This window comes from Podarcis melisellensis (genome assembly GCF_964234715.1).
Source record: "Podarcis melisellensis genome assembly, chromosome: 2".
Lineage (NCBI taxonomy): Eukaryota > Metazoa > Chordata > Lepidosauria > Squamata > Lacertidae > Podarcis > Podarcis melisellensis.
The window spans coordinates 41,122,987-41,141,079 of NC_138529.1; the positions used below are offsets into that span (position 1 = coordinate 41,122,987).

At 44.3% G+C, this 18,093-nt stretch overlaps 1 protein-coding gene across 10 annotated transcripts in view; it reads left to right on the top strand.

Moving 5' to 3' along the window:
- Positions 1 to 18,093, top strand: part of WIZ (WIZ zinc finger) — a 54,997-nt gene that overhangs the window by 35,426 nt on the left and 1,478 nt on the right. For 6 of the 10 annotated variants that reach the window (XM_081894926.1, XM_081894927.1, XM_081894924.1 and 3 more), the window contains exons 6-12: positions 7,662 to 7,829; positions 9,217 to 9,723; positions 12,437 to 12,919; positions 14,457 to 14,984; positions 15,584 to 16,093; positions 16,763 to 17,218; positions 17,672 to 17,864. In XM_081894926.1, coding sequence (XP_081751052.1) covers positions 7,662 to 7,829; positions 9,217 to 9,723; positions 12,437 to 12,919; positions 14,457 to 14,984; positions 15,584 to 16,093; positions 16,763 to 17,218; positions 17,672 to 17,864 — 2,845 coding nt within the window. Of the gene's footprint in view, positions 1 to 7,661; positions 7,830 to 9,216; positions 9,724 to 12,436; positions 12,920 to 14,456; positions 14,985 to 15,583; positions 16,094 to 16,734; positions 17,219 to 17,671; positions 17,865 to 18,093 lie in introns of those variants that run through there. The other 4 variants (XM_081894930.1, XM_081894931.1, XM_081894932.1 and 1 more) reach the window with 4 other exon arrangements.

Genomic DNA, 18,093 nt, shown 5'->3' on the forward strand with positions numbered 1-18,093 from the left:
GTGAATGTGCATTGCCACAAAGTGGCCTTGGTGTTAAGGAGCCGATACAAGTCCTCCTATCTGTGGAATGGCATTTCGCAAATGCAAGGAATGCCAAATGGCAGATTCAAAAGGAATTTTCAGGCATTGCTACACTGTGAAATGAATAAAAGTTATATGTTTGGCTCCAAGAATGGTCTGTAGGCACATAATGCCTATCCACAGTCAAGCAGTTCTTGCCCTGCGAGCTGCCTGAATGAGAGACTGCTTGGAAGCCATAAGTAAGTCACCCTTTAGAAATGTTTACTAGCCCTCAATATATCATTCATTATATACAAGCTGCCAGATGGATGTTTCTGCAAATAAATGTTTTTATCTAAAAAGCAACGGATGGGAATAATGGTGTGCATTTCTAACTCTTATGAGTTCATCTATACTAAGAACTGTGAAAAATCGGCAGTTGGCTTTGCAAAGTGGAGACATCATGTAGCTAGAAAATTTGCCTAAACACACAAACAACTGTCAGAAACTGCATATGGTGTCATCAGCATGCACATACCTATTAATTTACCTATCAGTTTACTTAACATTCTTGCAGTACTGAGGACAGCAATACAGGCTGTAGGAAATTATGGTGGAGACTGTAATGGAAAGCTGACTGCAGAAAAGTATCATGCTGTGTTATGGGAAACCAAACATTTATGGATTTCTGTTGCTAGTCGAATTCATTAAGGTTAGCAGTGACATGAACAAGATCTTTGATGCCTTGTCGTTCTGGATGCATTCAGGAATGAAATAAAACAGCTAAATTGGCATTACTTACTCAGCTTTAAGTTCTAGTAAGAGAGAAGGGTGCTGAAAACAAGGTAGGGAATATGGACCAAAAAATGGATGGCTTCATAACCTTTTCCTGATTTGTGGAAGAAGGATTGCAGAATTCATTGGTGCCAAGATCACTATGATATAAAAAGTAAAAGTAAAACCTCCAACAACTTCCCTTGATGGAAGCACTTGCAAGTCTTCATCTCAAAAGGTGGTTGCATTTGTACATCATGAAAGGAACAGGTATTGGGTGCTAGACAATGGCCAGGGGATTCTCAGATCTGTGTATGTCAAAGATGTGTGGCCCTTCAGATATTGCTGGACTATAACTCCCCTCATCCCTGACCTTAAAGGTAAAGGGACCCCTGACCATTAGGTCCAGTCGTGACCGACTCTGGGGTTGCGGCACTCATCTTGCTTTACTGGCTGAGGGAGCCGGCGTACAGCTTCCGGGTCATGTGGCCAGCATGACTAAGCCGTTTCTGGCGAGCCAGAGCAGCGCACGGAAACGCCGTTTACCTTCCCACCGGAGCGGTACCTATTTATCTACATGCAGTTTGACGTGCTTTCGAACTGCTAGGTTGGCAGGAGCTGGAACAGAGCAACCGGAGCTCACCCCGTTGTGGGGATTCGAACCGCCAACCTTCTGATCGGCAAGTCCTAGGCTCTGTGGTTTAACCCACAGCGCCACCAGCGTCCCTATCCCTGACCTTAGGCTATGCTAATTGAGGATGATGTAAATTGGAATGCACAGCATTAGGAGGGAAGGCCAAAGAAGGAGTGGCTGCAGCTCTGTCTCCTGTAAAAGCTGATTCCTCCCTCAGAGTGAAGCTGTAATCAGAAATAAAAGCTGCCAGTCAGGAACATGGTCATCTGAGGACATATCTTTATATAAAACCTTCTGGTGCTTCTGCTTTCACTACTATAGGCAGTTGTGGAAGATGATCCTTTAAGAACAAGAACTATGTATCTGCTGCATACTGACAGCCAATATAGAAAGTAGTTTAGCCTAACCTGACTACAGTACAGAGAAAAATGGCAGCATTTTCAGGCAGCAGTTACATTATAGCTTTATTATGTAAAATATGGAAATACAATGAGACTATAGTGACTAGGAAGATGGAGTCTGATGTTAGGGAAGAAAGCAACTCTAGAATGTTTTGCTGCTCCTCATGAAAAATACAGTACTAGGAATTTATTCTCTTCTTCAGCTTAGTTTTCAGTAATATGTTGAACAGTTGGGTTTTCTGTAGGCAAAATGGAGATCTAGTTTGAAACCAATGCTAGCCTGCAATTAGAAAATTATAGCTCATCCTTTGCAAATCAGTATTTATCTTAATGCAAATGCCTTTTGCTTTAAAATATTATGAGTAGGACTCCACTGAACTTTATGCTCTCTCTAATTTATCTGTATCCACAAAATACAGACATCTCTATATTTTCAAGGACTTACTAAGCCAAGCAACACCACAAAGAACAAGATAAATTTTTTTTATTATTTAAGCAAGTAGCATTGGTTGATTAGATTTCTGGCAGGCTTTTATGTAATTTGGAAGTCTGGGGAAATCTCCCATTTGGATTAACCAATTCATTATAAATCTCGGGATAAAGTGTTCATTGGATTCCTAATACATGCCCAGAGTATATAAACCCTAGAAACATGGGGAACAATGTTCCTCTTCTTAAGAAGTGGTTTCTTGTGGGGTATTTTTGTTTGTTTGTAGATAGCGAAGGTTTTCAAATATAGACGTTGTGAAAGTTCAACATTAAGACACTTCTTTTTGGAAGCTAATTGTTCATAGGCTCAAATTCATTTTGTAACTTAGCAAAGAAAAAGAATGAATTTGTGATTTTAACCATTCTTTCCCTCCTCTGTGTGTGGCAAAAACACAGACCAGCATTGTGTCACTTTGTCTCTATCTCTGCATTTTTTTGCCAACCACTGGAAGGTCATGTACAATGAAACTTAACTGCCATGCTTTCTTACTCCGCAGCCCCCGGTGACCTAAACCCTTCATGGATATATTTTGAGGCATGTATTTCAGATATCCCCTAAATCTGCATACATAGATGGCTGGGTCTCTAACTCGTGCAAAGTCTGTAGATTCCAAAGAGGCATGGACCTTGTTTTGAGTGGCATGTGGGCTAAAAGCATCTTGGTCATTTTTTATTTTATCATCTGGATTTCCTATTCTTAATGCTCACCCTAAATTCTGGTTTTAGATAATTTCATCTAACCAAAGCCAATTAAACATTTTTACCTCTTTTTTCAGGGAGGGTGTCAATTCTCACAATGAGGTAATATATTTTCTAGAACTCTTGAGTTGTTACTATTGATAAAATGCCTTTCTTTGGCAACAGGAAGTGAATCAACAATTTTCATAGCTTGGTAAAAATGTTGTAACAGTGCTGAAGACCCAAGAAAACTACAGAATATAAGGTTGGATCAGTGCTGTTAAAACATATATGGTCTATGAGCCCAGTCTGGCCCACAAAGTATATTCTGTCCATTATACAGCTGCTAAAAGTGTATGCCATTATAGAAGAAGGAAAGAGGACCCCTTCCTAACAGTTTTATTAAAATCAGTTGTCACTTTTTTAGGCACCTAGTGCTGGTGAAGAAAATGCATTATTTGCCTGCTGAAAGGTAGTTCCTTTTTTTTCTGTCCCTAGGCATTTGCTTAGTGATGAGTTCAACCCCCAAATCACATTAGTGGAGATGAAAAATATATGAATACAGTTACAGAGAAATGAAAATTTAAATATAGGAATAGAAAATTTAGAGAAATGTGAAATAGGGCTTACACCTTGATAAGTGGGATTATGATTGCAACAAAAGAGAGGAGATATTTGCATTGCATTTCACATTCAGAAAAATGGTCTTCTGATTGAAATATTTCTCTCGCTTGTCTTATGGCTCAAAAGCAGCTTTGCTCATCCTGAACTGATGGAGAGAATGTTGGATTTTAAGCACACTTTAGTGCATATTTATTCTTTTTGAGATGGTTCATCTTTCTTGATCTTCAGAACAGAAGGGAAGATCTGTTTATTAGAAGAGGTGCAACTGAAGCAAGGAATAAAAAACCAGGATTAAATTTACTGTCTTCTATTAAACTGTCTCTCACTGCCTGAGAGAGGCAGTGAGAGATTTTACTTTCTTGGGCTCCATGATCACTGCAGATGGTGACAGCAGTCACGAAATTAAAAGACGCCTGCTCCTTGGGAGAAAGATGATGGCAAACCTAGACAGCATCTTAAAAAGCAGAGACATCACCTTGCCAACAAAGGTCCGTATAGTTAAAGCCATGGTTTTCCCTGTAGTGATGTATGGAAGTGAGAGCTGGACCATAAAGAAGGCTGATCGCCGAAGAATTGATGCTTTTGAATTATGGTGCTGGAGGAGACTCTTGAGAGTCCCATGGACTGCAAGAAGATCAAACCTATCCATTCTTAAGGAAATCAGCCCTGAGTGCTCACTGGAAGGACAGATCGTGAAGCTGAGGCTCCAATACTTTGGCCACCTCATGAGAAGGGAAGATTCCCTGGAAAAGACCCTGATGTTGGGAAAGATGGAGAAGGAGAAGGCGACGACAGAGGATGACATGGTTGGACAGTGTTCTCGAAGCTACAAACATGAGTCTGACCAAACTGCGGGAGGCAGTGGAAGACAGGAGTGCCTGGCGTGCTCAGGAAGTCAGACACGACTAAACGACTAAACAACAACATTTAAACTGTCACCTTTCTTTGTATCTATGGCCTGGGCCCCTCCATTACAAATGGGTTTGGAGTTGACTAACTGCAATGCAAGAAGTGTCCAGTGCCAAATCTGATTGGGATTTAAGGGAAGACAGTCTTTAGGCAGTTGATCCTTATAAGTAGATCTGAAGGAAACCCTGTTTTCTCAGCCTTGAGATAAAAGGGGGCTTTTCATAAATTACAACTTATTTATGTATCTGTTGTAGTTTTTAAAATATGTTGTATTTCGATTAATCTGTTATCTTGCTTTGCTACCTGCACAGGAGCAATTGCTGTTTAACTAGTATATAGATTGAGGTTGCAACTGTGAAAGCTATATCCTCCACCACTTCAGTGCACTTGAGTCATTTTGTAGTTTTGGGCTAGAAAACTGTGGCCATTCAAGTAAAGTGGCTTTGCAGATGAAAAAACAGATAAAAATGTTTTTAAAACTGTTCCTTAAAGATGCAGAGTGTTTTTATACACATCACGTTGCTTGTCTGCTGTGAAGCTCTTTATCTCTCTTTCAGCTGTATTATTCTGAAGGCGTTCTGGCCACAGAGTGCATCTTCCTTTCTCGGTTTTTTGTTTTCCCCACCTGCCCGCTAACAAACTGGCCCCCTCTCCCTTTCTGCCTCCTCCGTCCTAGCTGTGGCCAGAAGAGTTAGGTGCTCTACTGCTCTCGTCTGCTGGAGCCTTAAGCGCGCGGCTTCCATCCTTGCTGGCTTTCCCTTAATCTGTCGTTCGATGGTGGAGTAGTTTTGCCTGGACCCGTACCCTGATCGCTTCGTGCTTTTCGCTGCATCTCTCTGGGCCTGTGGATTCCTCCTGGTTCGGCTGGGCCGGCTTCTCTTGGGTGGACTCGGCGCTCGACTACTCCACCTGATCGCGCTCAGTTGGAGTCTCGGCGCTCCGCCGCCCCGCCTGGCTGCCGCCCCGCATGTGCCGGACCCAAGATGGCGGCCTCCACCCCCTCGCAGCCCAAAGCGACAAAAGCGGTGGCGGCGCCGCGGCCCCGAGAGGATGAAGCGAGCGCGGGTCCTCCGCCCGAGGCCGGTAAGTCCCCGGAAGGCGAGGAGGAAGACATGTCCGTCAGGCAGGAGGGCCGATCGGGAGGTGTCATGCTGGAGACCTGCTTTTCCTTCCGCCCCCCCTCGCCCGCCGCCTCCGGGGCAGCCCGGTCTGCGCCTTCAGGGATCGCGGCGCCTGTCCTTTTCTGGGGGTGGCGTGAGGTCGGGTTGGGTGGCGGGCAGGAGGCAGCGCCTTGCTTCTCCGAGCCGAGTCCGTGGTAGCTTTCCTGTCAAGGCCTGGTAGCCCGCGGCTCTCCTCCTCCTTCCCCGCCAACGGGGCGCCCGGGTATCTCGGCCGTGCCTTCCCCGCTGGTCAGCATCCCTTCGGCCGCTTCCCGTTTAGCCTCTGCAGCACCCGGAGCCACTGGCCAGCGCCTGTCACGTCTGGTCCGCGCCCTCCGGCAGCAGCTGGCAATCGAAAGTGAGACATTTTAAAAATAAAAATAAAATAAGGCATCTTTTGTCCGCTGCGAGAACGGGAATAATCCGCATCGAGGCAAACCGGCTCTCGTTTCTTTGACTTTCTAACCTCCCTTGTGGATACATATTATTAAAGTGAATTTTGAAAATCCTGAAAATAATGTTACTGACTCGTCAAAAGCCCAAAGTAAGACACCAAGAATTGGTTGTATTGCAGTATGAGAAATATGCATACCTAAAACATAGGTTGGAAATTATTTATTTTTTAATGCAATACGTTATCTCGTGTCTGTTTTGGCTATCCAGCACTTTGAAGGTCGGAATGGCTGACTTCTGTCTTTTAATCTCTCCAGTCTAGTAATATAAACAATAGAATACAGTAATTCTGCTTTAACCTGCATTTCTGATTTCCTACTTTGTTGTATATTTAAATAATTTTGAAGAATAAAAAAAAAAGTTGTAGCTGATAATATCTCTGAATTATAGTGAATTTGTCCAGAAAACAACAGTTGAGATCAGTCTTACTTAGGAGAAGATTCCCTATTCTGCTCATCTTCCCCATCCCTATTTTTTTTGCAGTTTGAGCCTATGTTTGTCTATTCAGAAGTAAGTTATTTATCTATATTTACATATAGTATTACAATAATATTCTGCCATTCTTCCAAGGAGCTCGGGATGGCATACATGGTTCTTTCTCTCACCACTTTATAAGGCTAGTTTAGGTAGGCCAGGCTGAAAGAGTGTGACGGGCCCAAGATCACTGGGTAAACTTCATGGCTGAGCGGGAATTTGAATCAGAGCCTCCACCGTTTTATTTGGACACCACAATCCCATGCTGATTCTCTGTAAAAATAGCTAATCCCAGGGTAAGGGTGTTTAGGATTGAACCTTCAGAAATTCTCATTGTCTGTTTTGGGCTAAATGACTTTTTGTAATGCTACTGTAGTTCTTTTCACAGTACTGTATCTGTTGTTGGATCAGAAGAGATTAGTTTACACTTGGCTCCTTGTCGGAAACAGTTTTATATAATGTTATGTCACAGTCTTGCTCTGGCAAAAAATGTTTCCCTGTATTGAAAATATTTATATCCATTTTCTTTTGTTTGTAATTACTGGTTTCTTCATCAATACAATTTCCCCCTGCATCTATTCTGGTTTCTTGTGTGTATAACTACAGTAAATACCACTCAGTGTGGTGCTTTGTCCTGCAACTGAAAAACCCTGTAACTAGAAAATAACTAATTGGTGGTTTAGCTGATGTGTTACTATTGTTATTGTATTAATCTAAGGAATTTGCTTAGCTCATCCAACAGACAGCGAGTAACCAATGTTTTCTGTCTTCTTATCTAGCAAGACAGACTTGTTTATTATAATCATGCCTTAAAATGCTAAAACCATTAAAGGCCATTAGTGTTGGTTCGTTTTTTAGTGAATTAGTTAAATTGTAATCCTAGACACACTTAATCTGGAAAAAAGTCTCATTGAACTCTGCAAGACTTAATCATTTGCAGGAATTAATCGTTTTTTGCTTTTCTTAACTGGCACTATGAGGCAAATGTAGCTTGTATGGTGCTTAATCTCTTTGCATTATTAATTTTCCAGCTCAAACCCCATATTCTCTTTTATATTTTGGTAGTTATGGCTTCTGAGGAAGAAGAAGAGATGGTCACTGCAGAGATGGGGTCACCAGCCCTCCAGAAGAAAAGTTCTCTGGCTGGGTCATTAGACCATATTCCTAACAGAATAGGATGCTCACTGTCTCCTGAACCTTCTAGCAATAAGGCAGATTCCCAGGATTCCAAAAGTGAGTCTGTCCTCTGTTGAGGTTGCTGCTGAGCCTTGTCCATGGTGTATGTGATGGTGACAGTCCCATTAGGTGACTTTAAAGCAGATCTGAACCCGTTGCTTATCACTTGTTTTATAAAGTGGTGTCACTGCTTATAATTTACACTGTCTCTTGGTGAAATAATTTGAAAGGTTTCATGACTAACAAAAGTATTGTTCACATGAAAAATATAGCAAAAAGAATACAGTGTGTTTCAAAAGTTTGCAATGTTTGTGTTAAATACTGAGAGTTTAATAAAATGTTTCTTTTTCAATATGTGGTAAATACAGTATACAGTATTTTCAATTTTTTTGGCTTTATGTGAAAGTACATTGTGAGGAACAGCAATGAGCTTACCAAATAGCTAATTAATGAACATATGCAAATATGATCTACCAACATTATGTACCATTATTGATTTGGGGGTTGGGGTATTTACCCCATTGCTTGTTACAGTGTACAACCAAATAGCCATTTTGTGGTTTTTCTTCATTTTAAAGGAAATGTAGAATATATGCTGTGAGGGATCCTAACTTTCTGAATTAATATTGTAATGCTTTTGAAACCAAGAAGAGATAAATATTTCTGATTTCATCTTTAAAATGATCACAAGTAGCCACTTGGTATAAATACTATTTAAAACATTTTTACCCTACTCTGTGGCTGAAAAGGCTCACAACTTACAGTCTAAAAGACACAATACCAAAGGAAAAATGAATGAGGAAGGAAGAGGAAAATGAGGAAATTCAGGCATCAATTCTTAAGGTTACATTGTAGCTCTTATAATGACCAGCTGGGATGGAAACAATTCAGGGAGAAGAGGGGTGTGATAAAGCTCCTCTCTCAGCAGACAATCAAATGGCCCGCCTATATTTACCTCTGCTACAGTCTGATGGAATAGACTTCATTGTTTTTGACTGTATTTGGGTAGGAGAATCAGGCCGTGATACTTGAAATGTTACTGAAAATAAGAATTATAATGTTTTGTGAACAAGGAGACTAAAGGGGGTATTTATAGTGTGGCTTTCACCGACTTAGCATAAGGCGCATGTCACCAATTTTGTGTGAGAACACGGGTCAAAGTGATGGTTGCAGGGCGGACTAGTAGTTGTGATGCTGATTTTTGCAGAAGGAATTTGACCATCCAGCACCATTTTTTACTAAAGCTTAGTGAAGTCATCTGTTGCAAAATAAAGAGCCAGTCTATTTAGCGAGTCCAATGCTAAACTGATGATACCTGGCTTGTTTATGGAGCCGGGTCCAAATCAAGATAACGTGGTGTGCACTTGTGCTCTACTGACTGGTAGCAAAGGCAGTGTGGGGTTCAGCTTAACCTTGTCTCAATAAGTCACTCTCCTCTTTCCAGCACCAAACCTCACAACATGTGAGGTCTGTGGCGTCTGCTTCGAGACCCGCAAGGGCCTGTCCAGCCATGCCCGTTCTCACTTACGTCAGCTCGGTGTGGCTGAGTCTGAGAGCAGTGGAGCCCCCATCGACTTACTCTATGAACTGATGAAGCAGAAGGGCAAAGTGGACAGTGGCCCCATCTCTCCAAGTCTTAGCAAAAAATCTGCTTCTCCCAAAGAAGGGACTGCAGGGTCCTCACAGCCGACACTGCTGCCTCCCAACAAAGCTACGGAACGGCCGCAAGAGGCACCTATAAACAAAGCAATCAAATGCCCTCCAGGTTTCACCCCCAAGAATGTTGCCCAGCCAGGATCTCCCATACTCAAGAAAGTGACACCTGCTCTGCCTGGTTCTCCTCTGCCAAAGACCCCCGAAGACAAAAGCCCCAAGCTACCGCTGAGCCCTCTGCAGAGTTCTCCTAAAGCACAGTGGTCACAACCGGAGGAAGAAGGCCCCTTAAATCTAAGTGAGTCTGTTTGATGCTGATGCTGCTTGTGAACAGGAGAGCTGGCTTGCAGTTTGCTGCTGCAGGGAGCGCTTGTGTTTCACATTACCTTGTAGCGTGAACCAGTGTAGGGCTGCCCACCCCAAGGCGTATTTTACACCTATTGGCTCTGCACAGGCTGCTTGCTTCATTCGTACATACGGCATCTTGCATACACCACAATAAAGGAAGGGCATAAAGGACTTATTGCATAAGTTTGATCTCCTGCAAAAGTGTCCCTTCCTATTTCTAGAACAACTGATGAACTGTGATCCTTTAGTGTTGTCCCGAAGGGTTTCTTCCCTTCTCTGAGCTGGGTGAGCAGGAGTATTTAAAAATCATTATTCCTAGGCACCTTTTTAGTAAATCTCTTTTCCCAAAAGCGGAAGTTTCCTCAACTGGCTCTTCCCCAAAACCAATCTCTAAGAGGGTCAGTCATATTAATTTTATTCATTGGATGGGCCACAAAGCCTTCCCATGTGTCTTTTTGATTTGTGCCTGGAGATTTTTAAACTCACTAGTGAAAGTAGGGATGTTTATCTCTTGAAGGGAGAACAACTATAGACACTATATGTTTCTTTCCAAAGCCCTGAGCGAAACTCTTATCGGAAGAAAAGACTGAGAGACCCTCTGAGATCTTCTGCATAGCTGTTCATTTAAAACCAAAATTCTTAGCAATCTTTCAGAATAAAGAGTGAGGAATTTAGTGCTCTCAGTACCTAATTAAAAGCAATTTCTGCTACATCTGAGCCATTGCTTCCCCTGTTGTACATTATCTGTTTGCCCTTCTTCTCAGGGCCTATAGTAAGGCTTGTGGACTTGCAGCTGATGTTGGAGTTTGAAGATTAACATAATCTGTGCTTCTTTTGGGCTATAACATTCAACAGTGTTTTCTATTAAAGCTGGCAGAAATGGCACAAGCCACCCAGTATCTCTGCTTCAGTCTTGTACAGTGTTCTCTTGCATTGGAGGAAAATCATAGAAAATCAGCACTGCTTCTGCCATTTCAGTTCTTTTTAAAAGCCGTTTTACAACTGTTGCTGGTGAAGGAGTAGTGAGTTCTCACTTGGTGTGTTGAGGCAGAGGTAAGGAGAATCGTAAAGAGAGGGGAATTTTCTGGTGGGCTTGGCTCAAGGTACCAAGGCCAGTCCTATCTGGGGGTGGGGAAAGATAACAGTGCACAAGGTGTATATTGTGGTATCTTCTATTGACCCGGCAGCAACAAACTCTGCAGCATCAGTTGTAAGGAAGTGTTCGATGACATCCTGACCTGTCTACCCCACAACTGAGTTACTGCTTCTTTCATCAGGGAACCTTCAATTTAAAAGCCCCTTTTCCAAGTCCCGTTTGCCTTCTTCTCTAACTGCATTGTCATGGGCCGCAGATTCTTAACATAATATTGTGGTGTCAGTTGAGCACTGGAGTCCTTAGATATGTTGTGATTCTTCCTCAAGCATACAATTGAAAAAGAGTTGCTGAGAAAGTCAACACCATTTATATAGCTGCTTCCCATTCCCATTTCGAGGTGTAATCCATTCCTAAACATAACTCTTTGCCCTGGCATTGATACTTTACTTGCACTTCATATTTTTGAAATTGCTGCAAGAACCTTTGCTTTTATTGTTCTTTGCTTTTATTTTTATTTTTTGCTTTTAGGCTCTGCCTTGGCTGATAAGATTTTGAACTGTGTTTCATCCGGTCAGTTGTATATGAAAGTGGAGGTTTATAATCAACAAACTTTGCAATTTTCTAGATAGCTTACATGGCTTCTTAGAACATTCCTGGGAATTTGAATTTGCTGGTGACGGAAATTGGCATAAATCTGCATGAACTAAAATAAACTCTTAAAGTGGCAGTTCTGCCCTCATTGAGTAATAACAGCTGTCAATTCTGGGTTCAACTCATTTCTTCCTAATGGCTTATACCACATGCTGCTGGACTATGTAAGAGTCATAGCACAGAAAACGTCACTGCTGTCCATCTTTATTTTGAAATCAAAACCCAAAGCTCAATAGCGAATCAAAGAAACCCCATGGACCTTACAGGCATGAGAAACAATTACAGTTTGGAAAGTGTTGTATTTAACATTGTGCCATTATTGGGGATGACCATTTATATTAAGATTCTTCAGTCTGAAGGATTGAAATGCTAGGCAAAAATGCAAATGCTTTGGACCTCTTAAACTGACGGTTTAATTTTTTAAGTCACTCTTTCTGTTTGCCACATTGCTTTTCCAGCATGAACCCAGCTGGCAGCTTGAAGCTTTGCTCAGTCTGGGACTAGGGTTGTCTGACACTGCAGTTTTTGACATTGCTGTTTTCAAAAGTTACTGGTGTCTGAAATGCCTGATGGTTTAAGCTGAGATGGAAAAGGCTTGAGCATCATGTTTTCAGGAAAGAGAATGTTCAAACTTGACCTGGGCCACTAAAAGGAAATCTGGTTAAATGCAAGTCTTCTGAGAGAATTTCTGCTTAACTGTTAAACCAGCATCAGTGGGTACAGGTGAATAACTTGGCTTTCCTTTAAGGCTGCTTGCTAAATCCTACTAGGAAACCACTTTACCATTTCTGGAGTGAGAAATGGGGCCTTTAGAACAAAAAAAGGAACAAGGTCCTTTTCAGGTTGTAGCGGGTACTTGAGACACATCAATTGTGTGATCGTATCTATTGTGATCAATGTGTTCTTTTTTCCGCAGCTGTAGATAGTGACTCGGGCAGAGAAATTGACTGCCAGTTATGTGGTGCCTGGTTTGAAACCAGAAAAGGGCTGTCGAGTCACGCTAGAGCCCACCTGAGACACCTGGGAGTGAGCGATCCAGATGCTAAAGGATCTCCTATTGATGTTTTAAATGATCTCATCAAAAGCGAAGACTTCAAAGGCCGCCCTCCTTCTCTCCTCCATAGCGAGAGAGAAACATTAGGGGAGACTGGGAGCTCTGATGGACCCAGCCCAAAGAGCACAGCTACAGCAGCGCCTGCCACAGGCATGAAACAAGCACACGCACCAAGGCCTTTGGGCAAACAGCCATCTGTACTCTCACCTCACTCCCCTCCACCATCCAAGAAGTTGAAGCCACATGGCCACAGGCTGTCAGCTGCGGCCAGCCTGCAAAGGAAACAGGGTCTTTCTTCCAGTGCGTACTGGGCAGCAGATGCTGAGATGGCTCCACTCAATCTCTGTAGGTTCTATCAGCACTGGCTCCTGTCCCCTCCTCTTCCTCTCCCCCTTCCTAGTCTTGTTTATGTGACATGGAGCTGTACGCTTAGAAATCCAGGCCCCTTGCCATTTCCTGCCACCATGTCCAATAAGCAGCAAAGGGTTGGGGAGCAAGCATTTTGGCCCACATGCTTTTCTTGCAAAGCTTTTTCTGAAATGTATAATGCAGCTTTCCCAGCTGGCCTGTGCGTGTGCTGAAGTTAACTCTTCCCTGTCCGGGTATTTTCTCCACGGTTATCTCTTGCTCCACATGGATGCCATCTCCCTGTCCCAGATAGGAGAAGGCTATATGGTTGCTCTTCAGTTAAGAGTATCACAAGACAAGTGTGGATTCAATCTGATCTGCTGCAGATGGAAGGGGAATTAATTAAGCAGTTTGAAGGGAAGAGTGTGCAATCTTACATAGCCTGAGCCATTTGGTGGCCATTGGTTTGAAATTGACTGCTGCATATTTCACAGCACTCATTGGCTTTGTTTAGCATCAGCAAAATGCTCAGTACTGATGTGTTTCTCCATGGCATTTAATGTCTTAGCAGTTACAGAGCAAGGAAGAAGATTGCTTCTGCCATTTCCAATTTTACCAGGGCTTTAAAGTGGCACTGCGACCCATTTCAGAGATGGAGGGGACAACTGCCTCCAGGTGGTGGGATTCCAGCTATTTCCCTCCCTCAGTGCAGGGAGAGTAGATGAGACCAGTCAAAGTGTGATCTGCATACTGCTGGCTTTAAAGCTGTTAAATAGCCATGGGCACCCCATATTGAATGGCGTGTCTCACCCCTTTGCACTAGCTGTCCTGCATTACCTAAAGGAGGCTGCATGGCTCAAGCTTACGGTGGCAAATACAGAGCACTAGGTGGTTCTTCCCCTGACACACATTGGGAAATGAGTCTTCTCTGAACTTCCTGACAGGGAGAATTAAGGCATTGAATTCTGGGACGGGAAAAGGTATTCAGCATTTCTCATTGTGGGATTTCCTATTCAGCTGTACAGCAAATGTACTTTCATCCCGACGGGTGGCCCTTCGTTTTGACAGTGGGATCATGGAGAAGAAACTGGCCTTCATGCCCGATTCCTTGCACGCACATGATCATCTTCCTTTGAAAGCTTGATCAGGGTGTGAAGGAAAGCACACACCTTCTGGTATACCTCCTTGCTAATCTCATGACATAGGACCAGCCATTCTCAGCATTTTTTATAATTTGGCAGCACCTGCTCTTCACTGTCTCCTGTCATGTATCCAGTGTCCCCTGCTCTGACCACATCCTACCCCAGCTTTCATGCTTCACAGGGATTGTTGGTGGTTTATTTATTTTTTTTCCTTTGGCCAATCTTGTTAAGGTATCAGCTTTGTCTTGTGTGAAATCCTTGTGCTATGTGCCTGCTTCATACTGCCTTGTAAGGGAATAACCTAGTTGGTGTCCACGTCACATCCTGCTCCCTGCCCAATCCCCTTTTCAGCCTCTGTAATGGCCTGTCTCTCCTCTCCTCTTTCTCCTCAGCCTCTGGAGCAGAACCTGTGCGGGATATCAGGTGTGAGTTCTGCGGTGAATATTTTGAGAACCGGAAAGGGCTCTCCAGCCATGCCAGGTCGCACCTCCGCCAGATGGGGGTCACTGAGTGGTATGTGAATGGCTCGCCCATCGACACCCTCCGAGAAATCCTAAAAAGGCGAGCTCAGCCTCGGACCAGTACCTCCAACTCCCCAGCACAGGGTCAGAAATCACTTGCTCTGTCTGTTCTTGGAGGCTCCCTGGAGTCACGCGGTCCAGGGGAGAGCCATGTGCCTCCCATGCCTAAGAAGGCACAGCAGCCAGGGAGCCCCTTGGGGCACTCTCCTACCTCTTCTCCCCCAACCGCTAGAAAAATCTTCCCTGGGCTTTCTTCTCCCTCTTTGCACAAGAAACTGAAACAAGATCAGCTGCGTATGGAAATCAAGCGGGAAATGATGTCTGGGGGACTTCATAATGATTCACATCTATCTGATAGAGCTTGGTCACCACGGGAGGAGATGTCCCCACTCAATCTCTGTAAGTGTTAGCAACAGGGGCTGTATGCATAAGCCTTTGGAGATGGGCAAAAATGCATGTTGGAATGGGTGTGAAAGGGAAGAATTGGGAATTAGGGCTACGTGATTTTTTCCCTCAGTAAACAGGATGCTGCTGCCTAGTAATCAAGATCTCAGGCAGCATCAGCTTTATGCTCATGCATTCCTGCACTGGAGATTCTGAGAGCTTGTGACCATGTTGTATGGATTCCTTGTAAGATTGCTATTAGTGATTGGGGCCTTAGTACAGCGAGAAACTTTCTGTGTTTCCTCATTGGCAAAATAAATGCAAATATTCAGATACTCCTGTCTCCAAATGTGCAATCACTCTAGAACTAACAGAGTGTTGAGAAGCATGCTAGCTTTGGGCGTGGAGGACCCAGACCTGGAACCTGTTCAGCCTTTAAATTAAATGGGTGGCTTATCAGATATAAGTGAGATAAGTAGTTCATTTTGTGTGTGTGTGTTTTGAAAAGCACTGCAGAAATAAATAAGAAGGTTGTGAGAGGTGCATGGCTGGTTGCTAATTACTTGCCTTTGAGTGTAAAGCATTCTCTGTGCATGTTGATTTGTCTTCTGCAGCCTCTCGTGCTGACCCCGTGCGGGATATTCGGTGTGAGTTTTGTGGTGAGTTTTTTGAGAACCGGAAGGGGCTCTCCAGCCATGCCAGATCTCACTTGCGCCAGATGGGAGTAACTGAGTGGTCAGTCAATGGCTCCCCCATCGACACGCTACGAGAAATCATAAAGAAAAAGAACAAGCCGTGCTTGATAAAGAAAGAGCCAAACACAATGAGCATTGAGCTTCCGCAGCCCATGGGGGAGGATGGAGCTGATCCTAAATCCCCTGGGAAAATGCTGCAGCCCATGGCCTTGTCCCCGCTGGGCGGGAGGACTGGGAAACCACACCTTGGTCGGGAGGTTAGTCTGTCACCACTCAAGTCACCGGAGGGCTTCTTGGCACCACTCTCCACTAAGCGCCCGCTGCCAGATGAGCGGCTGAGCGGCCACAGTGAAGTGAAGCAGAAAACCTACATCCAGACGGAATTGCCATTCAAAGCCAAGCATGTGCATGACAAGCCCACTCATACATGTAAGTGCAACCCCAGAATGGGGGAAGGGATAAGGTTGGGATCCTAATAAACCTTGGTATTCTATTTCAGGGCCTTCCCTTATGAAATTGAGTTGCTTGTTGGGCTGGGAGGGTAGATGCAACAGTGTACATATGGACCTCATATAAAAGGTATTCCACTACAGCCTTTAGAAAAACCTTTTGATGCAAGGCAGTGTCCTGATAGGTAGGGTTTTTTTTAACATATAGTGGGCTTAGAGTTAGCCAACAACCCTGGTGTAGTACGTTGCCTCTTCTCCTTCTCTGGTATCAGCTAGCCTTTATGCGTCCTCTGGCTGGTAGAGAGTTATTTCATTATCTTTGGGGATTCAAACATTGGGCAAATCAGTAAATGCTGTAAACTTCCATGTCTTCAGCCGTAGGGCCAAAGTGGGCATCTTGCCTACTTATGGGCAAAGGATTCTGGGGTTTGGTTTACTTGACTTGTGGGCTACAGGTGATGGCAGTGCTTAGAAGTTTCAAAGTGGGCTTTTCGGGCTGTTTGTATTGATCCCTGAGGATCCTTTGTGGGGAAATAAGAGTAGTGCCATGGAGCAAATAAGTCCTGGTGCTCTACACTTGAACTGCTACTGCTTAAGTCCTTTACTGAAGGTTTTGCTCAGTCTAGCTCCCTGCCATTTCTGCTCCCAGCCAGCGAAGCCTGCTGTGAACTGTGTGGCCTCTACTTTGAGAACCGCAAGGCGCTGGCCAGCCATGCTCGTGCGCACCTCAGGCAGTTTGGAGTGACTGAATGGTGTGTGAACGGCTCCCCAATCGAGACTTTGAGTGAGTGGATCAAGCATCGTCCCCAGAAAGCCGGAGCCTATCGCAGCTACATCCAAGGTGGGCGGCCCTTCACCAAAAAGTTCCGCAACGCATCTCACGTGCGCGACAACGATGCTTCTGGGAAGAGGGCTCCCCTGAGCCTGCAGGCAGGCAGCCCTCCACTGGCGAACAGAAGCCTCGGTGGGGAGATAGTGCCCAGTGAGCCTAGCAAAGCTGTGGATGGTGGCAGTGGCAGTGGCGGCAATGGCGGTGATCGACCTGCAGTCACGTCACCTCTGTCGCTGGTAAAGATGGAGGAGCATCAGCAGCATAACATAAACAGTGAGTCATTTCTCCCAGAATTTCAACACAGGGCCCATCTGGGTACAAGGCTTTCTGGCCGGTCGGGAGGCCTTCTTGAGGCGGCGGCTGTATCTTCCTGGGGGGTGGGAGTGGTGGCAGTGAATGTTCAGGCACCAATTTAATTTCTCAGTATTCCCAAATTATTCATTGGCCCCAATGCTTTGGGTAGCTTCACCTTTGGCCTCAGAGAAATTCCTCAACAGATTGGCAAGTAAAGTTCTTAGTCATGGGGAGACGTTCAGCATGACAATGCTATTCGTGTTGCTTCCCCACTCTCCCACATGACTTCTAGACTTTCTCCTGCCCCACCTTTCTTTTCTTCATAAAAATGTTTTCACAAATTTCCTTTTTCATTCCAAATACATCACAGCCAATGCTGTTTGCTATATCCCAGCATCCTTTCCGAAACAAATTTCCCCCCCTGTTCACTAGAGTTTGAGCGGAGGCAGGCCAAGCCCGTTGAGGCTCCTCCACCTCGAGAAGAGGAGATTGCTGATCTGCAGCAGAAGGTTGAAGAGGTCCGCCAGCCACCTCCCAGAGTGAGACCTGTGCCCTCCTTGGTTCCTAGGCCACCACAGACCTCCTTGGTGAAGTTTGTGGGCAACATCTACACGCTGAAGTGCAGGTTTGTGCCATTGTTCCATTTTGCTAATGCTCTTTTCTGCAGTGAAATTTGAATGGCTTTATAGTGTGGGCAGTTTGCTCTTAAACCTATTATAGGCAACAATCTTCTTGTACCTGGCCTCTTGGAGGCAGGGCAAGAGATGGGCAGGCAGCCTCAATTCCCACACACCCCTTTCCCACATTCTACTTTTAGAGGGTTTCCCTACGCGCTTTGAGATGAGCAAATCTTC